The sequence below is a fragment of the Vespa mandarinia genome, chromosome 24 (assembly GCF_050613455.1).
Source record: "Vespa mandarinia isolate Hongniang chromosome 24, ASM5061345v1, whole genome shotgun sequence".
Lineage (NCBI taxonomy): Eukaryota > Metazoa > Arthropoda > Insecta > Hymenoptera > Vespidae > Vespa > Vespa mandarinia.
The window spans coordinates 148749-174431 of record NC_140833.1 but is presented as its reverse complement, the minus strand read 5'-3'; the positions used below and the strand labels follow the sequence as shown (position 1 = coordinate 174431).

The following is a 25683-nucleotide window of genomic DNA, read 5'->3' as shown; positions in this document are numbered from 1 at the left end:
ACATATTTAATTTAGTTTAAAATTGTAATAATTACTACTACATTTATGATCAAAACAAAAACATACAAGTAAGTAATAAGATTTTTTTCTCTATTATACACTTAAATCATGCTTAATCAATAATTAAGAAAGATAATAAGTATCAAAATTCTATAAAATGTTATACCAAATATCTACCTATATAAATGCCATTTTGAATACGAATTTGCTTTTAAAATAACTATTACTAATTACCTAAGTAACAAAATGTTAAAAAAATACGAATTTGCATTTACAATAACAACTATTACTAATTACCTAAGTAATGAAATGTTAAAAAATATATTCTATATTTTAACATCTAATTCAATTCATTTTCATTGTTATCGAGTATAATTAATAAATAATTTTAAAATCGTTTTATTATAATAAATTCGTTTGTTAATTGTAACGGCACTTGTGTGTTAGATGCAATTCAATATACATATACAATAATACATACGTACGTTTATATATAATTGAAATTGATAACTTGAAAGGAATAAATTATATAAAAGGTAATGAAAATGTATTTGTATAAAGGAGACCTGTTTGATTGGAATTAAAAATCTGAGTAAGTGACTGTTAACTTCGTGCTACTTATAATTTAAATACTCGAGCGCAACGTAGTTGAAGTCGCATGTAAATACAAGTACGTTGATTGATACTCTTCAGTTCGTAAAGTACGAATAATTTTTTATAAAATTAAAAAAAGTAAAAAAAAAAGAAAAAAAAAAAGATAAAGTATTTCTTCATAAATTTATCGCAGAGACCAGATCTTCCATTTGAGTAGAAAGTATGCACAGCAACGTGTTATCAAAAGTATTACGGATAAGGCAATGATGTCGTTCCAAAATTGATCACCCCTCATGGCGATATCCGATAGAAATTTATTAGGATATCTATAATGACAGTATATAGTTTCCTTGTCACTCTTACAAGGTAAAGTTGCACGATCCATTCCGTATATGGCATTAACATATCTAAAATCAACGAGAACATCGTCTTTCGTATAACATTATGTAAAAGATAAAACATAGACGTAAATGCATGCATGTTATGTGTATATATACGCGCGTGCGCACATATACATTATAGATGTATATATATACATATATATATATAAATATACCCTTCTAATCCGTATCTTAGATAACTGACGTAGCTACCCCATTTGAGATAATTTGGCAAATCACGCAAAGACACTCCAAATCCGGCAAACATCATTAATGGTACCGATAAAGCTGGTCCTATGAAAGTACCGTTCTACGAAAAAAAAAGATTAATTAAAACGATTATGCATGATTGTCTTAAAATTATTATCATTTAATCAATTTTTTGATAAGAAGTTGAGAAAATAGCGATACGTATACTTACGACTATGTTTAATACTGCGCCTATCATTAGACCGGTTCCTTGAGCGATAAAAGTAACTAATAAGCTAATTGTAAAAAACATGAAAAATCTACTAATTTCCAACGGCTGAGACGACATGAAGTATATTATAATAGAGAAGAGTATACAACAGACCACGGAAATTGGTATATCTACTATTGTAATCGCCGTGTAAAACGATTTCAAGCTGTACCATCTATTAAAATGCTCCTTAATTAGAATTTCCATCTGCATGGGAACTGAAAAGAAAGTTTGAAAATTCTTAAAATTCTGAATTTATGCATTTTCATATATATTAACGAGGAGTAAACTTACATGTAACTATAGTCAACATCATCGTTGTCATCATATGATGTATAAGTATCGCAAAGAGAAGATTATAATTATCCAATACTCTAGCACCATCCTCGCCCGAATGAATGAATACCAAACCAAGCATTAATCCCAACATGATGTTGACTGTGATACGAAGATGAGTTAATGTCTGCAACATATAAAACGATTTTAATGGATTTTTACGGATGAACAAATGTTTTTATTGGAAAAATTTCTAAGATATAAAGTAAGAAAATTTTTTTTTAATATATTTACCTGATCCCTCTTGGATATTATGAAACCTTTTTTCAATAAGACACTGATTTGATAAATCAACGGCGTAGCCTGTAACTCAGAAGTTGAATCGACCATTTGCTTCTTTAATGGGTGCAATGCTGCGAACGTTCAATCATAAAATAATTGCAAACTCATATACTTGGATAAGGTCTATGGTAATGCATTGTACAAAAATGATTATACCCCTTAACGCTTTCGCATCTTTCAATGTCTGAGGATTTTCAAACCATTGCACCAGTCGACCATTGTCCGAGCCGTTTATTAATCTCTTCAACTGCTCTTCGCCATATTCACCGCACGCCAATTCGATCACTGTTATAATCGATTTAATATATTTAATAAAAGTAAATTGAGAAAAAGAAAAAAAAAAAAAAAAAAAAAAAGAAAGAAAGGGCGGAATGAAATTTAGGGAAAGACATTGCTTACCATAATCCGCAGGATTATGATAGATCGGACAAGGTAATTTCATAAAGTTCAAGTACGGAATTAATTTCTTGGTGGATCCTTGAAATAGACAGTTTCCTTGGGCAAGAACATAGATCTACGAAACGAAATTGAAAGGTATATTTATTTAATTTGCCATTTGTTACGTCCATATAATCATTCCAAATATATTTTCTTTATATCATTAATTTACCTGATCAAAAATTTGAAATAAAGAAGCATTAGGCTGATGAATCGTACATATTATCGTTCTTCCTTGTTTGGCAAGAAGTTTTAAAAGGTTTACAACTTGCATGCACGACGAACTGTCCAATCCTCTGAAAATAATATTCAATATATTTTAAAGCAAACAACCGTATATCGCGTATGTTACGTCAATCGTAGAATAAATAATTGGAAAGGCTTACGTTGTCGGCTCGTCTAAAAACATCACAGTAGGATTATTAACCAATTCCAAAGCGATAGATAATCTTTTTTTTTGTCCGCCACTTAATTTTCCTACTCTCGTATTTAAATGTTCGTATAGTCCTAAGGTCGTGAGTATGTCCTCTATCTATTATCAAATTGAATATGTTATTCATATCTTATTATAAATAGAAAATAATAATATTATCTATGTATGTAATAAAAAAAAATCTTTGACACTTACTATCGTCTCCTTCTGATACTTTTGCATATTCGTTGGCAATTTAAGATCTGTAGCGATCCTCATAGATTCCATCACCGTGAGTAATGATTCTAAACGATTGTCTTGAGTAATATACGCTGTGCATCTGTTAATTTAGGAAGGAAAAAACGATCGTGCGATTGAAAATAATCATTGAATTTAACGTCCGATCATTCGATCGACTTGACTTTTTTATTAAATATAATATAAAAGGATTAATCCGATTGGAATACATCTAACCTGCGGAAAGAGTTCAGTTCCCTGATTCGTCCGTTAACATAAATGATTCCTTCGACTCCGGTTTCTCGAAAGCCAGACAGAACGTCGAGTAATGTTGATTTACCAGCTCCTGAGGGTCCCATTAGAGCGATTAGTTGTTTCGCTTGGAGCATACCGCTAATTCCATGAAGAATTTCCTTTTGACCTGATGGACGGAAGAATATGAAAGAAGAAATATAATAGAATGACGACAGACGACGAAAGATCGATCGACCGATCGGTCAAAGTTCACTGTGAGATCGTTTGAAAACTTTATAATTAAATCGAACGGGTTTAATGTAACTCTACCTATTTTGTAATATAAATTGCTTATTTTTTAACGCAATTATATATCCTATAATATTAGAGCTTTCAAAGACAATGCGTTATTTGTTATCGGAGATAAATAAACAAATTTATACGCGTTGTCCTACTTTTCTGGTTTTTCTTTCTTTTTTTTTTTGTTTTCCCTTTTTCTTTTTCAATCTTTATTTCCAATATAAAAATGTAAAAAATTCTTTCTTCTATTATGCGTTCTAAGGACTACCAAAATATTATAGTTAACTAATAGGCATTATGACTATAAATGATTCATATATTTTTAATCTTTGCATTATGTAAAATTTTAAGAAATATTTATCATCAATTAAATATGCAACGTACATAGGTTTACGTACGTTATTATAGTACCTTGTTAAAATATCGTGAATGATGTTTAAGGATTAAAGTTTGTCAAATTACAATTGTGAATCGAGTACTTTATATTCATAATACCGATCGATTAGAGTCGCCAGTCCTTGAATCGTTTTTTTCAACGATATAAAAAAAAATATTAAATCTATGTCAAAAAATAAAAAAAAAATTATGATTAAATAAAAGGATAAAAGTGAGTAGTAATTATAAATTGTAAATAAATATGGAACCGTTCGCTATGTTAATAGTTTACATACGCGTATGACTGTTAATAGTTTACATACACATATGACGTAAGAAAGAAAAGAAAATATGGTATATACCCTTTCGGAATCCAAGTGAGACGCTATAAGATATGTTTTCAAAAATAATATCGACCATGTTCGCTTCGTTAATCTCCGTGGCGTAAGACGTATTTAAATCATTTTCCTCCGTTTGTTTACTGTCCACCGTTGTCATTTTATTGCTATTTAAGGTGCCATTATGTGGCATATAAATGGAAGAACTGCCGTTGCCGTCAATAATTTCACGCTTGTCCGAGGCCTCGTGTATCAGAACCTCCATTATCGCCTCCAAATATCAAAAGTTTTATGTCGTCTTTATTTCTTCTTGCCAACTTTTTTCCGTCTTTCTCATAAATATCTGAAATATCATATATACGTTCCAACGATTATTCGTTGACTGTTATATCGATCGAAGATTTACGAAAAAAGAAGAGAAAAAAAAATAAAAAGAAAAAACCCAAAAATGTTAGGTATGCGAAAAGATTATACGATAAGATTAGATTAAAAGTCAATGAAAATGAAGAAAAAACAATTGGGTCTTTGACTCAAGACTCATCGCGGATCATTTGAATTTTCTCTGTACTTGATCGAGTGAATCATCAAAAAAAAAAGATTATTTATTATTGATGATATTATGTTATCTACATTAAATACAGGTGTGCATTTGATAAGCGTGTCATTGAGTCAAATTGCTTCGATCGTTTTAATATTCATAGATTAAAATAATGTCATTAATATTCTTAAATTATTATTAGATAAGCTTATAATTAGACAGAAATACCATGTATATATGTATGTATAATTATGTGGGAGAAAACTTAAAGAAAATAGAGCGCATTTTTTGTCCTTTGTGCGTTATTATTATTGTTATTAATAATAATCGGATATGTAGGATCGCGTTCACAAATGAGTAGATAAGAGTAATCTTGTTTGCACGATTGTAAAGAGACGTATGAGGAAGAGGGAGAAGGACGGGGGGAAAGGGGAGAAGGTAGATGAGTGCATGGATTTCAGTCTTTTATAAGTTGGGATACATTAAATTAATTGCAGGAAAAAAATTCATTATGTATGCCTTCTTTCGACATAATAAGCTACAAAAAGTATATGAATAAGTTACAAAGAAGTATATATATATTGCTAAGAGAAAATGTTGAAAAATCAATTGTCAATAATGTAGATGTAAAAGATAGACCAATTGCAAATAAAAACTTAGACGTTTTCATAAGTTACGATATTTTACGATATATTACATATGATAATAACGTCAGAACAAACAATAATAATATAAAAATAAAAAAAAAACAAATGACAATCCATACTATATTAATCATTTTTTTTTAATAGTTCAAAAAATAAAAATATGTTAAACCGTTGTCTATCGATTCATAATTTATAATGCAAAAAACTGAGATGCAATGATGTAGTCATATGGAATTTTTCTATTCCGTGTCGGTCATTATTTCTACACTGTTTTTTTCCCTCACGTAGGAGTGTCTATCCAAGTATAATGTCACATATATATGCATATATATATATATATATATATATAAATGCATATACGACAAATAAAGCTGGCTGATCGAGTAAAGTTCATTAGGCAAGAAAGGAAAATATGAAGAGAAATATAAAAGAGAAACATAAAGAAGAAACATAAAAATGATGAGAGCATAAAAAACTTATTGTTTAAAATTTTCCTTATTGGTTTAAAAAAAGTAAAGTTGTTATATTCGGGACAAAGGAATTACCTCTACGACAAAAGAATTTCTCTTCGTTCCTTATTATAAAATAAATACGCGCGTGTGTGTGCGTGTGTGTGTGTATATGTGTGTAAAAGAAAGCCGGGAGGACAATTATTGGCTTTGTTTCATGTTAGATAACATTGATTCTTTAGAAACCATAGGACGTACGTAACAAATGGCATTTGCTTAGATTTGATATGTATCGAACTCTCCTCTCGGAACAAAGCTGATACACATATAAACGCGCGCGCGCGCACACCCGCACACATTATAGCTCCTTAGTCAATTATTACATATTCGTACAATATCTATATTTCATATAATGATATGAAATGAAATGAAATAAAATAAAATAAAATAAAATAAAATGAAATGAAATGAATGAAAATAATATGAAATCTATATAGCCTGGATGATCTACAGGAAAGGCTGATCACATCTTAAATATTACTTCATTGTTCTATCACAAAGAGTCAACTCGTCTTACGTATCTTTACGTATACAAGTGCAATTTGTGTCCCTAGTAAGAAAAGAAGAAGCGTTAGTTGTGCTTTCACACAAAAATTTCTTTAAACGTTTTTTTTCTCCTTTTTTCGCTAATCTGTAGAAAAATAGGGATATGATTATTTCTAGTTTAAAAAAAAAAAAAGGAAATGAGAGAGAGAGAAAAAAAAGTGATTATGATCGATCGAATGAAAAAAACCGGATCAAAAGATTTTCAGGCTGAAGTACTTAGTTGCACGTACTTAAGAATGAGTACTTAGATAAATCAACGTAAGAAACAAGTTTCTTAAAACGACAATAATCGTGAGTAGTTTTATCGAGCTCTCATTAATGATTAATTATAGGGTTAACCAACAAAACAGGAAAACGAACGATTTGAGGAATAAGTTTTTTCTTTCTTATTTAAGAAAATATCTACGCTAAATCGAAATAGAAATTAAAGTAAAAGTGGTAATAGAAAAGTGACTATAAAGGTATATAGAATATAGGTGCATTGTTATTTATATATGATGATATAGTATATGCCAATAAACAATTTTTTATGAAACGAACCTTGTCCTCTCTCTCTCTCTCTCTCTCTCTCTCTCTCTCTCTCTCTCTCTCACCTGATTATGCTACATGTGATATTCTCTCTTTCACGATATTTACTTTACATGAAACTAAATTGCATTAGTAATATAATAGATAGCTTTTGGATCATATTATCTAACTTGAAAGGAAATGACTAATATCCTATCTTATAATTTTCTCACAGCATCTTATTGCAAGTCTTTTATTAAAGATCTTCTCGTACATGACGCTAATATTGCATTTAACCATTTAAGCGTATTAAATGATCCACCGAATATCGATACGAATGAGAGAAAAAGAATAGGTTGGTTCGCGTACCCAATAATAACGATTCTATTATTTTTATTTATCTCCTCTCATCGTTTATTAATCTCACGATTTAAAAAATTGTTACATATCATATTTTTGTAAAATTACCAATGACGTTTCGTACGCATGACATGTACGATCTTTACGTAATACGTGAAAATTGACAAACATCAAAAACTAGATATCCATAATCGCATATAATTATATTCTCAAATAAACGATTAACAGATATCGCCATTATAAACACTAGTATGGTTAGCAACATTTTCAAAAGGTCATATGTTAAAATCATGTCGATTTTATTCAAGCGTTTAAACATGATCACGATTATATTTTTAATTAAAAATCATATCCTTTTTTCTTAATAGAAATATGATTTTCTTATTGTGATCCATTAGAGATACTTATTGACAAAATACAATAAATCAAATGTTTTCTTTTCCTTTTTTTATATATTGCTTTTTGATAACACGAACTGAGTTAAATACTTATTATATTTATTAGACAAAATCAAGCCTTACAACGAGATATCTTTGAAATATCTTTTACATATATCTTCATTCGTCATATGATGAACGTCATTTGACGAGAGAAATCGGCCTAATTTGCTCGGTCGATCGATTGAAATAATTTTTGATTTATATAAATTTGATTTATATAAAAAATACGACGAATACGTCAAAATACGACATAACTTGATAAACATTCGTTCACTTCAATACCGATCATATTTTTAATGCATTTTGCTTCTATAACAAATAAATTTATTACATTTTATATACAATTTTACGAAAGATCTCGTGGATGCTAAAAAAAAAGAAAAAAAAATCTGCTTGCACAGACTTTTGCACAAAAAAAGAGGAGAGATTGTAATTCTCTTTTCCAAAGAAGAAGGATTATATTAATTAGCTGTCGCACAAGGAGACAGCCTCAGCTCATGATCTTTGCTACGAAAGGAATAAAAAAGAAAAGAAAAAAAAAGAAGAAAAAAAAAGAAAAAGAAAAAGAAAAAAAAACACGTTACCAAATATTTACTTTGATTTGACATATAAAATAAAATGCAATTAAAAACGTTCGAAGAAAATAAAGAGTTGTACGTACGTAAATGTTTAGATCCTAAGTAGGATACGTTTTAACACAATAGCATCCTTTTTCTCTTTGTTAAGCGGCCGTTCCCTGGCCGTTACTTTCACGAGATCGCCTGTTTTGTGTGTTATCTTTGTCTTGCAAACTTCTTATATGACTTAGAGACGATAGTACGTATAAACGAAAGAGTGAACTTTAAAAATGGCGGGAAAGGAGGTGTAAAAAAGCAAATCGTTTCGAAAAATACTTTTGAATTTGCTTACGTATGCAATAAGCAACGTTTAAAAGATTCAAGGTTCGTTTTCCTTCGTAAAATTCCGATAGAAGGAATATTTTCTATATCGACTTAATCCTCTTTTCGCGAGCGAGAAGCTAGTACGCGTTGAACACTTCAAACCAACTGAATATCGCATACACGCTCGTTCCTTTCTCTTTATCTAACTTTTTCTCTCTCTCTCTCTCTCTCTCTCTCTCTCTCTCTCTCTCTGCCTATCTCTCTCTGTCACGTTATTTATTTGCTTCGATTCTATCTCTTTTACTCGCTTTACCACGACATGCTTTAAGAACAATTTCTACCCCACTCCATCTTCCATTTCTTCCCGATTTCAAAACTTTGTACTCGAGTCGATATATACTGTATGTGTGAGTGTATGTAGTGTATATATATATATATATGTATATATAATGTGTAAATATATATATATCATCCCATAAATAACGTCATCGTACATATATCTGTGACATACATTGTCCATTATCTTTGATCGTTTTTAATCACTGGTATCGTCCTCTTATATGTTTTTCTGTTCAAAGTAATATCATTGAAGTACTTATATGTTTCTTTTTCTATCATTTCTTTATATTATATTTCTTATACTTCTCTTCCAGTAAAAGTTCTTTTTTCTTCTGATTTGTTCGTCGCATTGAACAATTAGAATTTGAGAATTGATAACTAATATATAATTTGTTTCATCGGTTTTTCTCTCGAAGAATCATCTATTATAGACCCTTTACCGAACACTTTAGCTCCGATAAATCTTTCTAGACCTTAAATAGTATGATTTACGGATGATTTTATCGGACGCGATATCTCACATCGAACAAATTGTCATTTAATTGTTTTATAACAATTTAATCCAATTTACGAAAGATCGTTCAGGTTAGGTTAAGAACCAAGTAAGGACAAAAAAAGAAAGAAATTTTTCGTTTCCCAACCATCTTTCCTTCTTTCCGACGATAAAGTTATATTCCTGACAAGAGATAATGTTTAATCTACTGTAAGCGATCTGCAATAATAAAAACTTCATTTGTTCTTTCATTTTTTATAATGGACGTCAAATAAAAAATTTCACGAAAACCGTGATTGTTCGAAAAACAATTTATAATACGTTTCGATAAATTCGTTTAGTATCATGAAAATAACTTAATCGCTCTACGTAATACGTGACGATGATTTTCTATCTTTTTGTTCTTTCTTTATTTTCAAATATGTGACTAACGGATGAACAAAGAAAAATCTATGTTCGAAAGAGGCGGGAATCGATATAAAGCCCCATCTAGGGATCATTCGTTAAAAGTTTTCGATGATAATGTCGATAATTAAGAATACGTTAAACTACTTTACCGATACACACTCTTGTCTAAACATTTCTCGTGTACTTTAATAATAACGTGCCGGCTGCGATATTATTGCGATATTATCTATATCGTTATTTTCTTTTTATAAGGGAAATAAAATTTACAAAAATAACATGCACGATGATCACACGTTGTCATTATTGATGAAAGCACATTCCTTAATTATAATGGATGAATTTTCATATAAATCTTTCCTTTGTTAGAAATAAAAAGCATCTTTTTTCATTGTAAACTTTTGTTTTAAACGTTTTATGTATTAAAATGTCCTAGGTTATACATACGAGCGTAAAAAAAGATACGCAAGAAAGAAAAATTATGCAAACGTATGTAATCATATTCTATTGAATCATAATCATTTATAACGTAAATTTTTTTTTATAGAAGAAGAAACATTAAAAAAAACATTAAAAAATTCTACTGGTTATCTTGAAATATTCTTATCGATCATCAAATAAGAAGAAACTGGTATTAGAACAATAACGAGTAAGCTCGCATTAGCAAGCGCGCGTAATACAAAATCGACCAATGGATACGGTTGTGCTAATTTCGTGATTCGTAGTATGCGTCACTACTGTAACCACGAAAAAATTGAGAAAGACAAGTGCGAGAAGCGGTCTTTATCGTTGAACAGTTCTTTAGAAGGATTCGGCGATGTTAGACGTATCGATGTCGAGGTGTTTTGTTAAAGTTTACCTTCAGTAAAGGAACGCTCGTACGTGTAATTCGCATATTTGCATTAACAGAAAGTGCTCTTTTTGGCTCAATATATATTGTATATTATTTATTCCTGATCGGTAAGTATAATACATTCGTAGTTTCTTCTCAATCTTTAAAATTTTACTTTAAGTGTATTTTTTGAAAATTACGATGAGCATTGGTTTTTCCTTTTCTTTATTCTTCTTTTCTCTCTTTTTTATTTTTTTTTTATTTTTGCAATGCTGCGTTCGACTAGTCGATCAGTCGATCAACATAGTCGGTACCTTAACAATATTTTACGCATCATAACCTCTTTCGACCGATACATTTTACGATTAAGATAGTTATATTAGGATGATTATCGTCGTGTTTCGTTTCTAAAACGTTGATGTTGAAAGTAGAACGTTTAACCGTTTTACGGTCAAGCATTGCCCTTGCTTCTCTCTTTCTCTATGGAATGACGTTTCTATATGCACATACGTATACGGCCATTTCTCTTCCACCGCGATGGTCGATATAGTACATGATAATAACCACGTGATATTTTAACCTCTTCCACCCTTACTGTGGAAAACAAAAATGGAATAGAAGAATGAATCATTGATAATACGTTACCTTATAAATAATCATGTGAATTATATAGTCGACAGGATATCCTGTAAGCAGGAAAGATTGAAATAGAAATTTAAAAGATCGCGTTTAAAAATATAAATCGATTACATACGATCGAAGTGAATCATTGAAATTTATTTACTTATTATATATTACTAATAAAAGCTTTACGATATTTTCTATTTTATTATCGATCTAAGACTGACTTCCTACTTGAAACGAACAAGTATACATGATAATAAACAAACATCAGTGTTGTAATTTTATTTTTCGATGTAACGAACGCTCATCATATGCATGTGGATTATTATGAATAATTACGATTCACGTCGATTTTAAAAACTAAAGGGGAAAAAGTACATTACATATTTTCCTTCGATCATTTTCATTTCGTCTCTTCTGTTCTTTTCTTTTTTCCCCATTTTTCTTTCCTCGTCGTCCATTTATTACTTTTTGCCATCTAACTTTAAAGTTGCATAATCAATTTAAATACTCTTTAAATTCTGATAAGATTGATTGTTTGAAAAATGAATGATGAGTATCGTCATCATTGCCATAAAACATGAGAACGAGTAAGAGGTATGTACATATTATAAAAAATATGTAAATGATTATTTACTTAATCACTAAACTTGTTCTTGAACGAGATATATACACATGTATATGTTGTGTGTGTGTGGGGAGGTGGGTGGGTGGGTGTGTGTAAATATGAGATAATCGATGGGGTTTAAAACTTATGATATAGAAAAAAAGAAAAAGAATGAAGGAAACTCGGTAATACGAAAATATAATTTCTCAAAGTGATTCAATTATCCTTGATTATTATTGCGTGTAATATCTTTCAGAATTGGTTGCGAAAATATCCGTCAGTTTAATAATACAAACATATACGTATATATATGTCCATGTTTGAATCGATTCTTTTCTGACTGATTAGTTAATAACGTTTCATTCAGATATCGTATCGTTTTTATGACGTTGTGCTAACATTATTTCTTCTATCATTATTTGGATTTTTGAGTAAATAGGAAAACAAAAGGAAAAAAAAAATGCAACAGAAATATCTTTCTGACCGTGAAAGTTATCGCGTTATAGTAGTTTTTGAGAGAAACTTAGTTGTATTTACTGTCAACTTGTACACGAAGATAATCGTGCTCTTTCAAATCCACTTTCTAGAAGGCAAGTACTTAGATAAGTACATATCCGCCTAGTATTATATACATAGATCGAATATACAGACACGATGAAAGCTGACGCAAGAATTTTCCTTCCCAATTATTATTTACTGATTTTACGTTTCTCTATTCACCATTTACTCCTCATTCTTCTTTATAGTTCATTGATTTTTTGACCGTAATCATTATCGAAATCCTTTTTATATAACATTCTTTTGTGCCTTTTTCATGGTTAATGATTATTTTTCTTCTCTTTCGATATTTAAAAAAATATAATCTAGGCATTCATTGTATCGTCACTCTTTGAGAATCTTTTTAATCATCATTTTTCAAAAAATATTGGATCAATTCAAGGTACATTAGTTAAGTCGATACTGGAAATAAAAGGTATAAAAGTCTTTAATAAAAGTATTTAATAAAAAGATATGACATGAAAATTTCAAATTGTGAAATCACAGTGCATCGGATTTAAATGTATATAACAATAAGAATAGTTACACTATTGCATGATTTTTTTTATCTAACAACGTTGCTCGTCTCTCTCTCTCTCTCTCTCTCTCTCTCTCTCTCTCTCTCTCTCTCTCTCTCTCTCTCTCTCTCTCTCTCTCTCTCTCTCTCTCTCTCTCTCTCTCTCGCTGTTTTCTCTTCAGAGTAGATCAAGATCAAAGTAATCAGTTTCTCGTTTTGTTTTATCGTGGTATGAATGATACGAGAGTCGGAACATTGATATTGTTTCTATCAATGTTATTTCAGCGTTGATAAAAGCAATATATTTCTGTCAAAGAACGACAAAAACTTTCCTCGAGTATTTTACATTAAAAAATAAACAAGTGTTTTAAATATATGTATATATAGATTATATGCACAGATAGATATTGCAAAGGTACATGCATTTATATCAGCGCATCCCATTTATAAAATTTATAATCATTTGATTTTTCTTTTCTTTTTTAAGGAAAAATGATACAACCGTTTTGAGATCGAAAGAAGTGGATTTGCCGAGAGACGAGACAGAAATAACAGTACGAAAAGAAGAAAATAATATATTATCGAAAACTCACAATGACGAGCTGCGCTTCTACAAATTGTTCGCCGTCACGATCCTCCTTGAGTTGTTGTCAAATTGACAATACGAGTCAGAACAATGTACAAGACGTCACGATTGTTACCGATACTCTTCCTCCTTCGACTTATATCCTAAATGAAAAGCATTCCTTCCCAAGGAGACCAGAAATTGACTTGGTCTTCAAGAATATACGATTTCGTGTGAAGCAATGGAATCTTCGAAACTTCTCTATAAGTAAGTCTCTGCTTTTATACCTGGGTGAATTTACATAGTAGTCGTATCGTCATTCGATTATAAATTATTAGATTGACCGGAAAGTAATGTCGCTTTCTTAAATTAAATTCAAACGAATAAATTTTTAACAAGTTTGTATTTTTAATCACAATCAAATATCGACATGCGCAGAAACGACATTACTTTCCGGTCCACCTAATATAATCTCCTAGATATATCGAAGGCGCGGGCTTGCTCTCACCCGACTAGAATCAATCGATATATATATATATATATATATATATATATATATTTATATATAAAACAGCGCTTAACCTTTGACAAAATTAAGAAAAAATCGCTCGTGTTTATCGTCGCTCATTATTCGAGATATTATTCGAAATGAAAGAAGTGTTATGAAAACGCTTATGTAATTGCGAAAGCATTATTGATATATTTACCTATAGAGGATGCTTAACAACAATCAAAGAAAAAAAATTCCTTTTACCTATTTCGTTTCACGTGGAAAAAGTATGTGAAAATTTGAGTCTTACGAGTCAGAATGATAAAATTGTCAGAAGGATACAAATTGAACAAGTTAATTACTTTATTAATTCTAAATATCATATATATTGTAATCCATGTATATATATTGTAGTCATCGTTTTTCTTAACAACGACACAAAGTTCATATCAAGTTAAGTTTCACAGTATTCATGATCTCGCAATTATGCGTTATAACACGTAACGTTCTCTCCCAATCTTATAATTTTTTTCTTTACTTCCTTTTTTTTCTTCTTCTTTTTCTTTCTCTTCTTTTTCTTTCTCTTCTCTGCCCTTTTGTTCTACTGCGCGTATGTAAATATTATAAAAATATTCGATTGATAATGATGGTCAATCATATATTTAATCGCTCATTTAATCGTTCGAACTATGGATTCCTTTCTTCTTTGCTGTCAAGCATATATAATGTATAAAGGATTAGATACATTAATTAAACGAGCTTGAACTTGTAAAGATTAGTTAACCTTGATAAATCAAATCAATCTTTCTATTATACGGGAATTTATAACTTTTTTTTTTGTTTTTATGTTAAATACTTTCTATACTCTGTTACAATAGATTAGCCTATTACATTGTAGAAGATAAAAGTACTTTTTCGTTAGACCGCTACAATATTATTTTGTTTTATTTTCCTTTACTTTTTTCCTTCTTTTCTTCCTCTCCGATAATCTCTGATAAGTAACATGGTATAAGTAACTAGGTTGTATAAATAGAAACGTTAACGATGAATAATCGATCGCGCTCGTAAGAGATTTGGAAAATTTTTTGAAAATTCGATTGATACTGTAAAATCGTTAAGAAATTATCTTAAGAAAATAGTATACGCTTAAAGCAAATTGCAAGTGTATCTCAATATGTAAGAAAGATTATCACGGGCGTGACTCGCATTACACGTTTTGCTTAAAGTTTCGATTACGTCATCATTTATCTCTTCTTTTTTACAATCTAAACATTTTTCTCTCTTAGCGCTACTCTTTCTACGAGTATACTTTTTTTCTCTTCGATTTGTTAAATATTATCGCACAACGGAAAATTATAAAAGTTTTTTCTATTAATATTTTATATATTTGTATAATAAGCGTAGTTTTACAAAAATCAGTTTTAAATATCTTACAATGATTGTATTCAATTAATTTATATGATATATAGTTCCTTCTTTTTTTTTTCTTCTTTTCTTTCTTTTTCTAAGACGACAAGTATGTATAGGATCGACTCCTGTTTATTCTTTTGACATTTCTATTCGCAGAAAATATATATTATTTTTTGCATTATGAATTACGAGTGATTGTAAATAGACAATATCTGGCCTGTGTATGCGTATGTACATCTTATTTATCATTGAGCAATGCATTTAAGTACGCGATGAAGCAACCACACCGGCGTTCGATAGACAGTTGAAATTGTTTGAAATAGGCGGAAAATTAATTACATGGGGAAGGGAGAGAAGAGAGAGAAACTCCTTTCGAATGACTCAATTGAGTCATATCTTAAGATCTGTGTTTGATATACAAACTGTCCTGTTTCGAATCGACTATTAAAATGGATTTGATTTTCTCTTGGATCGAATACTACGAAAAGATCTGACGAAATGTAAAAGAACAAGGTTACGCGCCTTGGTTGTTACGATCATATAGAAATTCTTTTCTTGTTCCATTGACGAAAAGGATGAGAATACGATGAAATAATAATTTTTTATCTAAACAAATGGACACATCTCGTTGAATTATTGTCATACGATTATAATTATGGCAACTTATTATAACGCATGTGTCAAAGCCTGTTTATAATAACGAATTAAAAATGAATAGCCTTATAAATAAATATCTTATTGTAACCATTGCAGATACTATTCGAAACGACCAGACTTGCTCAACTTCGACGGATTTTCCTTGACTTTTTGACTTGGAATGTACATTGTTTTAGATCACAATTGCAATAAGGAAAAAAAAGCTATTAGCTACAGTCATAATAGATGATGTAACGTTCGTTGCACCAATTTTCCGTTGCAAGCGATGGGCCATTTTTATTACGAACCGTTTCTCGACTCAGCTACTAATTAGCGATACATTATATGTCTCACATAAGCGTTTTATAAATAGAATTAAAATCATTATTAAAAAACGTGATTATTGAAGTTTAAAATAAGGATTCTTCTCTTTTATTGATATTTTCTTCATTTTTTTTTGTACTTTTATTGATGCTAAATATTTTCGTAACCTTTAATCTCTCCTTATTTATTATTGAAGGTTAAAAGACAATCACATAATGAAATTTCTGTCGAAACTTATCGATAAACTTTTAGGAAGTATTAATTCTCATTCATTACATAATTGTATTTAATATATACCTTTTTAATTATATACTATATTCATGGACATCAAATTTAATCGCATTATCGATTTTATTTAAAAGCTATCCGGAAGAATTTTATCTTTATATAATCATAAAATTTAAAATAACGTCGTAGAGTAATGTCGAAACGAAATAAGAAATAAATGAGAAGGATAAAATTTTGAAAGTCGGAATTGCGAAGCCTTAATAATAGTTTGTTGCGTTAAGCTTTCGATAAATATTCGAACATTGTCTCCATGTCTTTAGTTTTAGGGATATGTGCGTATTAACATTTATATTTCTTTTGTAAATTATCGATAGCATATCTATTCTTTTATCGCAAGTTATGAATAATACAAGAGTTTCTTAAAACAAATATAAAAATCTTACTGTAACGTGCTCTCGTGCTTGAACTTACTTGATAGTTTATCTGAGTATGAACACGTCGGGGAAAATTTATCACCAATTCTCTGGATGGATGAATAATGAATTTTTTTCAAATAAACAGGGATATGCGTGCTTTACTCTATCCTTATTGGAGCTTTGCTTTTGTTTTGCAGGCGAAAAAAAAATAAAGACGTATTGCGATTAATAAAAATTTTTCATTCCACACATACCAATGAATATTAATTGTTTATTATTATGCAAGTTACGGGATGGAATGTAAAAAAGAAAAAAAAACGTGCAATTACTACGAAACTACGATTATTGCATGACAGATGTGAATAATTTAATAATATGGCGAACGGTATTTCTTTGTTCGGAATACAAATCAAATGATTTGTAATCTCATCTCTCTTTTTCTTTCCTTTCTTTTACGATTCGAGGAAAATATACCAACTCATAAATATTTAGTTTTATAAGTAATTATATTTCTATTATCATTTCAACAGAAAGAAGACATTTCTAATGATTCATCTCTGACTACGAAGTTGATTATTTTTAACATATTTTAATATATATGTAATATATATAACGTATATATATAATATATATATATATTATAATTATATATATATGTAATTATAATTATAATTATATAATACCAACTTCAAATACTAAATATTTATTTAGCAATACTTGAAAATTATGTTTAATTTAATACAATGATTTGAAACTACAGTATATATTATATAAAATTATGCTATAATTTTATTGACATGTCTTATTAGAGGCTCATATTTTTTTCAAGTTAATAATAACATGACATTAACAATTTTATCACTACGTATATCAGTTTTAAATTGAATAAGTACCGAATGACAGATTTTATTTATCTCTTCGTCCTTAAGAACACTTTTCTTCTCGATAATTTTAATGTAATTGAAAATATTACATCTATTACAAACAGTAGCCAGTAGTATCGAAGCGTAATAAAGAATAAAAAAAAAAGAAAAACGTATTCTCATTGATACATTGATGAATCTTTTGAAATATTTTAACGCGACTTACCGATAATAAATCTTAACAACTCTTATATCTATTGAAAATACAAATGTTCAGTATGAAAAAAAATTAACGGTAAATTCTATTTACATATATATATATATATATATATATATATATATATCTTGCTTGTTTTTATTCCTATATATATATATAGGAATTATACAAGATATAAATAAACAAGATATATAGAATTTCATAGCAAGAACATCATGAATAATTATGATATCATTTTTTTTCTTTATCTTATTCCTTCTTTAATTTAATTCATCAATTGTTGTACAACTTTCTCTTTCTACCTCTCCCAGCCTCTCTCTCTCTCTCTCTCTCTCTCTCTCTCTCTCTCTCTCTCTCTCTCTCTCTCTCTCTCTCTCTCTCTCTCTCTCTCTCTTTTTCTCGTTTCATAAACTTTCGTTGCCTACTTTCTCCAAAAGTCATATCTGATTGCCATCCTAAACACGTGAACGTGACACGCTCGCACAAGCGTATACAGTTTGTATTTTTTCTACGCGTTTCTCTTAAACACGTTTTTTCTTTTGTTTGTAATTATATATACAGTTTTTCTTCTAAGAAATATATATAAAAAAAAAAGATATAGAAAACTATAAAATTTATATTATTTTAAAAGCCAAAGAGATAAGTTTAATTCTTTTATCTTAATAACAGTTCAAATTTCAAGGATAATAACATCGACGAGATCCATCAAACCGTCGAATTAAATAAAGTTTGTTATTAGATATCTTTTTTTTACTCAGAATATCATCTCGTTTGATTTTTTTTTTTCTATGAATCGATGCAAATTATGTCACGGACAGGATTCTCGATGAGCTTAGTGATTTTAATAATAATGTGTCATTTCCCATATATCTTTTCCTGGTATTTGGAATCCATAATCTAAACACTAATTAAAAAAAGAAAAGATATCAAAGAGATTAAATAAAATAAAATTAACACGAGGTATATCGGAAAGGTAATTATAAAAAAATTTCTTTCCAAAATTGACATTAAATAATTACAAATGATTTTTTAATTCTTTTCTTCCCTATGTTTATTCCTTTTAACACAGAGGACAAAGAGATTTTACATGGCGTTAGTGGAGAGTTCAAAGCTGGCGAGTTGATTGCCATTATGGGACCATCAGGAGCTGGAAAATCGACTCTATTAAATGTGCTGGCTGGTTATACGTAAGTATATATTTTCGATTATAATGTACTGTCTATAAGCTGTTATTAAATAATAAAATGAAAGATTCGTATATATTTAATTTTTTGCCTGACTAATCAAAATGTTTATACGTTTCTGTTCATTAATATTAATGGCAAAATAAAACAGAAAAAAAAAGGAATAAACACTTGATAGTTAAAGTATGAATATTTTTCTTATGCGAGAATGCTATTCTTCTTTTTTTTTCATTCATTATCCATATAGTTTAAAAGGTATGAGCGGCGAGGTTCTTGTAAATGGGAAAATTCGAATACCGCATAGCGAAAGATGGAGAAGAACGTCGTGTTACATACAACAAGACTCATTGGTCCGAGGAAGAATGACTGTTGGCGAAGCAATGACCATGACAGCCCACTTGAAATTGGGCTATACTGTCAGTTCGGCTTACAAACACACTCAAGTATGTATGTTTTCTATTAGCTTTAATATTTCGAAACGAATGACGTAAGCATTTTTAAGGATATAAACGACTTTATTCTAATAATAATATTATTCTTATGGATTTATTCTTTTATAAAAACTTTAATAAATTAAGTAGAAACTATCCTCAGTATATTAAATTTATGTGGCACAATATTTTGAAAATTTGATTTGATAATCATTTAATGTCATAAGGTCTTGAATCTTTTGGAAATGTTGGGTTTGAGTTATTGCTACGACACACTATGCGGAAGATTATCCGGTGGTCAAAAAAAACGGCTTGATGTCGCACTAGAGTTACTCAGCAATCCATCAGTTTTATTTCTTGATGAACCTACGACTGGTTTGGATTTTTTTTTTTCTTTATACTTCTTCATTTTTAATTTTTCATTCGTCTATTTTAATATTCATTTCTTTCCTAGGATTGGATTCAATGTCCTGTAGTCAGTGCATAGCTCTGTTGAAAAGACTCGCCAGAATGGAAAGGCGTACTATCATTTGCACGATACATCAACCGAGCGCGTTAATTTTCGAAATGTTCGATTCGCTTTATGCGCTCGCTGATGGTTGCTGTATATACAAGGGTCCGATTCATGATTTGTTACCACACTTTTCGGCGACTGGAATCACTTGTCCGGCTTACCACAATCCTGCGGACTTTCGTAAGTCTAAGAACTTTCTGTAAAGTTTTATCTTTTAGATCTATTTAACTCGATTAGCGACCATGCGATTATTAAGCGCGATGTCTCTCTTAACCTTTTTTTTTTTTTTTTTTTTTTTTTTTTTTTTTTTTCTTTTTTTTTTCAGTTATCGAAGTTGCAATCGGAGAGTACGGAATATCGGTTGATAAATTAACTGCAGCCGTTGAAGATATATGGAACAAGGAAACACCAGAGCCGATAAAAGATTCGATTGAAGGTAATGTCTTGTTGGAGATGGAAGAAAAAGAGAAAAAAGGAAAAAAAAAAAGAAAATGACGCAAACACTTTCTAAATGTTAAATCTATGATTGCTTGACAGACAATATGGTTAAAGAACCATCACCACCAGCTGGTTTTCTAATGCAGTGTTATCTCCTTTATAAAAGACAATTATTATGTCTGAAAAGAGATTATACGCTATTGATGGTGCGATTACTTTGTCATTTGCTAATCGGTATTATATTTGGCTACCTTTATATGGGAAGTGGGTATCGTGCTAACGGTGTCCTCGCTAATTACGTTTACTTGTATGGTTCGTTACTTTTGATCATTTACACTGGAAAAATGGCGGTGACTCTTGCATGTAAGTATTTCGCGGGAGATGCTACATCAAATAGAAAAATATTTCTATCGAATCTAACGATAAAACATTACTTTTTAGTTCCCTTGGAAATGAAAATTCTCACAAGAGAACACTTCAATCGGTGGTACAAATTGGCACCCTACTATATCAGTTTGTTACTCGTTGAAATACCATTTCAAGCAGTATGCGCTGCAACTTATCTGGCAATCAGTTATTGGTTAACGGGACAGCCCGTAGAAACTTATCGTATTATTTCTTTTATGATAGTTAGCATAGCTGCAACTTTAACAGCGCAAGCTTGGGGATTCTTTATCGGTGCGACTACGCCAGTTAAGGTAAAACGTACAAATCATTATGTCTATCTATATATAAATTAAAATAATATTAACTCTTATCGGACGCTAACTTTTTATAAGTGATTCTCACTAAGTTGTAGCTGATTTCGGTAAATATGCGAAAGATTTTTTGGATTATAAGAATAACATTTTTGTTAGAAATATAGTCCAGAAAGTTTTCGACTTTCGAAAATCTTGTTATTATATAGCTATTATTGTTAAAATTTTGATGTAAATGGAGTATTCAAAAAATTTGAAGAAAAAAAACGCTCTCTCTTAAAAATCTTAGCGAAAAATGACATATTGCACATGAAGTCTTCACATCAAAAAAAGCAAGCATTTTCTCATACAAAATGTTTTTCCAATTTTGCCAAATTAATCTGGCGGATAATTCTTTCTTTGCAATTTGCTCGTTCGCATATAAGTTTGTTTGCGTTATAATTTACGTTATGAATTCGTTAATAATAAATTTTTTGAAATTATCTATTGGTTGCTGAACATTTCTAAAAATTTGGTGATTGATATTTGTAAATATTCTACTAGGGAGACCATCATCATCACTCTCGATTTCAATCCAATCATCGTCTGAATTATCATTTTATATTTCTACATCATTTTCTTCTTCACTTGAATATTTTATAAGCATAATTTTTCTTTTCTTAGGATGTAATAAAATGTGACTGCTAGTCTCATCACTAGAATCAAAATCACTTTGAGAATTATTTTCAAAACATTCTCAGTCACTATCACTATCGAAATTTATAAACTTTTCTTTATTCATTTTTGAGCTCAATATATTAAAAATTGAGTACAAAGGACAGTAATATATCACTGAAGATGTCAATTGCTTCATTGCTAATACTTATCTGACAAGGCAATCGTATCCGGATTTCACAGAGAGAGAGAGAAAGAGAGAGAGAGAGAGAGAGAGAGAGAGAAAGAGAGAGAGAGGGAGAGAGAGAGAGAGAGAGAGAGAGAGAGAGAGAGAGAGAGAGAGAGAGAGAGAGAGAGAGAGAGAGAGAGAGAGAGAGAGAGAGAGAGAGAGTTTCGACAGATTCCGTTTTGTCACTTTCCACGTGACGTACGATCACAGTGACAAAGTAGTTGTCATATGAGAAATGATTTACGACCGATAAGTGTTAATACGTTCGCAAATGTTTGATATTTTTTTTTAAAAACAGTTTTATGCTATTCTAAATAACATTTTCTACGTTATGCCTTTTTCTTGACAACAATCATTTCTCTCCAATTATCTTACTATTATATTATACTACAACGTGCGTTGAAAAAAAAAAAAAAAAAAAAAAAAAAAAAGGAAAACAACATTTGTTAATTTTATTCTTTCTCGTAGATCGCCGTGTTCCTCGGACCCATCATTGCAGTTCTCTTCTCGGTATTTGGATTTTGCGCGACATACTTGGACACACCTCGCGCTTTTCGTTGGTTATTCTATATATCCTATTTTCGCGCCAGTTTCCATAGTCTTCTTTATACAGTTTATGGGTTCGACCGGATGGATCTCAAGTGCGATGAGTTTTATTGTCATTACAAGAAGCCAACGAAATTCTTAAACGAAATGGATATCAACGATACAAATGTGATAAATAATTTGATATTGATCATTGGTATAGGAGTACTTATGCATTTGCTAACGGCTAGTGCACTTTGGTGTAAACTTAATAGAAGGTAGAACTTTATGCATACAATCGCATCGGCAAGGAGAGCGATTCAGTATTTGTTCAACGAATACTATTCAATTTTTTACTTTAACGTTACCTTTAGTTACTTGCTTTAAATACATGTATATTACGTGTATACTACATAATATATACTTGTACTATGCATACATTGTTTGTGAATCTATCTGTGATGCGAACTGCGCACCAGTAAACGCACTATCTCTAAATTTTCACATTTAACTGGTTTTATATACAATAAGTGTAAATCTTAAAAAATTTCATTCGCCAGTTCTTTTACTATTCTCCATTATCAATCGTTGAATTTTCGATGGCAGTATATATTAAAATTATTTTGTTATTACATTAATATAATGGAATATGATTATCTTTGCCCCTTATGTATATTTAGTATTTTATAAAAGATACAATCTTCGTATATAATTTATTTTTATTATTTTTGATGAAGCTTTAAAAATCATCTTGAAGTATATATATATATTTTTTTGTTTACTCCTTTGGTTAGAAAATAAAGTGATAAAGTATAATGTGATACGTCCGTGAAATTTTTTTTTCTTTCTTTTTCTTTTTTTTTTCTTTTTTTTCTTTTTTTTCTTTTTTTTTTTTTTTTTTTTTTTTAATATTATATTTATGCAAAAAGGAGTAAATCATTGTTAATGTATATATTAACGAACAGATGTACATATGTTACACGTATTATATCGTAGCGTATCTATTTGAAAATATATCAGAACTTTAAAATCTCAAGAATAGCACTGTAATATTATAATAATATTTTTTTAATATGATTAGAAACTTTACGAATGTGAACAATAAAATGTGGAAATTTACTTTTGAAATAGCATTGTTATATCTTTGTAAATAAAATCAAAACAAAGAAAATATGAATTTGATTTTTAATTTTTAATTTTTAATTTGTAAAAAAAGATTAAAAGATACATACAGATCATTAATTAAAAAAATGATTCTTTTTCTTTTCATATTATTAATTTTCCATATTTCACAAAAAAAAGGCAGTATATTTAAGAGAATTCTTTCGAGTTCATGCCAAATGAACGATTTTTATAGAAGAATAATATCGTAATATGATATTCTCGAATAAATATGCATAAAAAATATGCTCCCTTTAAAAAATTGATTTATCCAAGTTTGTATCTATAATTTTTGAAAAAAAGGTAACGAAATCACCTCATTTCAATTATCATACTTTATTCAATCAAATTCATTTAATTTTAATGAAATACTCATTGCCAATAACCAGTATGATTTTTTTGTGACAAAAAAAATAACAAAGAAATGAAAAAAGAAAAGAGAAAAATAATAGATATTCTAAAGGGATCAATTTGTTCGATGAATAATTTTGAACAATTTTAGATATATAGTAGATATATAGTTGAAGAATATTCTCTACTTGATATATCTTACTTTGAACAATGGATCTACACATATACATTTTAATTCACGTTTTAACAAGATATTTGATTTATATTGTATTTATATTTTCTATGATTTATAATACTATACATTTAATTTCAAATGCCTATTATTAATATTCGATATCAAGAATTTCTAATCGAAAATAATATAATAATCTTATTTTATTATTTGTGTAAGGAAAATTAACGTATTATTAATGAAATTAAATTAGAAATATAGTAGTCTTGAAAATTTATTTATAGTGAACGCTTCTTCTTTAAAAACATATATATTTAAACAGCAGAGGAAATGATAATAACGACTAGAAAATACTGCCGTGATAGGCATAAGAACTATATATGTGTTTTTATACATATATATATATATATATATATATATATATATATACACGTATACACACACACACTACTATTCTCTTTTTTATTTAAAAAGGAACTTGGATAAAATCTGACAACACATTGACAGAAAACTATATAACCTTATTAACAATCTTTAGTCGCAATTGTCTGTAAATATGAACGCTTTATGAATATTATTGGAAGCTGTTTATAAAGAAGAAGAAAACAGAAAAAAAAAACAAAAAAAAATGTGTTTTGTCATGATTATTATTAAACTAAACATGAATAATTTGTCTCGTACGCATACGATGATAAAGCTTTTGTTTACAATGACTTTTTAAAAAATATACAATATCTCTTTAATTAAATTTAAACATTTAAACATGAGAAATTGCTAATATAATTTTCATAATGAAATGATTCGTATAGTATGCAATAGAAAATCTAATAATCGTGAAAGGTCTGTTTAAAAATGTTTACACATATTAATTTAATCGACTATTAATTTATACTGCAAATAGAAAATATTCATTTGTATTATGAACATCATAATTTTTTGCTTTCTTAATCGAAATAATGGAAAAAAAGAAAAAAAGAAAAAAAAAAGAAAAAAAAAAAAAGAAAAAAAA

General features: G+C 29.3%; 2 protein-coding genes across 4 annotated transcripts; one reads left to right on the top strand and one right to left on the bottom strand.

Moving 5' to 3' along the window:
• Positions 1-351: 351 nt before the first annotated feature.
• On the bottom strand, positions 352-9004 carry LOC118442688 (ATP-binding cassette sub-family G member 4). Its single transcript, XM_035868593.2, has 13 exons — positions 8595-9004; positions 4411-4729; positions 3377-3560; positions 3119-3242; positions 2877-3022; positions 2663-2786; positions 2452-2566; positions 2209-2337; positions 2005-2123; positions 1729-1897; positions 1396-1652; positions 1151-1284; positions 352-1001 (listed from the first exon to the last, which is right to left on the bottom strand). The coding sequence occupies exons 2-13, from the start codon at positions 4649-4651 to the stop codon at positions 779-781; spliced, it is 1965 nt and encodes a 654-aa protein (XP_035724486.1). The 5' UTR covers positions 4652-4729; positions 8595-9004; the 3' UTR covers positions 352-778.
• Positions 9005-10816: 1812 nt separating this feature from the next.
• Positions 10817-23826, top strand: LOC118442711 (ATP-binding cassette sub-family G member 4). Of its 3 annotated transcripts, none has more exons than XM_085663841.1 (10): positions 10817-11011; positions 13656-14000; positions 19387-19504; positions 19749-19944; positions 20160-20307; positions 20387-20626; positions 20772-20882; positions 20984-21247; positions 21326-21582; positions 22934-23825. In XM_085663841.1, the coding sequence occupies exons 2-10, from the start codon at positions 13763-13765 to the stop codon at positions 23270-23272; spliced, it is 1911 nt and encodes a 636-aa protein (XP_085519967.1). In that variant the 5' UTR covers positions 10817-11011; positions 13656-13762; the 3' UTR covers positions 23273-23825. The 3 variants fall into 3 exon arrangements, with proteins under 3 accessions (XP_085519967.1, XP_085519968.1, XP_035724543.2); XM_085663842.1 differs by lacking the exon at positions 10817-11011 and adding an exon at positions 13407-13583; XM_035868650.2 differs by lacking the exons at positions 10817-11011; positions 13656-14000 and adding an exon at positions 19008-19290 and having other exon boundaries at positions 22934-23826.
• Positions 23827-25683: the final 1857 nt, after the last annotated feature.

Excerpts from the sequence above, each read along its gene's own strand:
- LOC118442688 (XM_035868593.2), bottom strand. The coding sequence starts at position 4,651 with ATGGAGGTTCTGATACACGAGGCCTCGGACAAGCGTGAAATTATTGAC. Across the intron at positions 3,561-4,410 it reads CTCACTTGGATTCCGAAAGG|GTCAAAAGGAAATTCTTCAT; the intron begins GTATATACCATA and ends TCCGTCCATCAG. Across the intron at positions 1,002-1,150 it reads CTAAGATACGGATTAGAAGG|ATATGTTAATGCCATATACG; the intron begins GTATATTTATAT and ends CGTTGATTTTAG.
- LOC118442711 (XM_085663841.1), top strand. The coding sequence starts at position 13,763 with ATGACGAGCTGCGCTTCTACAAATTGTTCGCCGTCACGATCCTCCTTG. Across the intron at positions 14,001-19,386 it reads TCTTCGAAACTTCTCTATAA|AGGACAAAGAGATTTTACAT; the intron begins GTAAGTCTCTGC and ends CTTTTAACACAG. Across the intron at positions 21,248-21,325 it reads AATGGCGGTGACTCTTGCAT|TTCCCTTGGAAATGAAAATT; the intron begins GTAAGTATTTCG and ends ATTACTTTTTAG.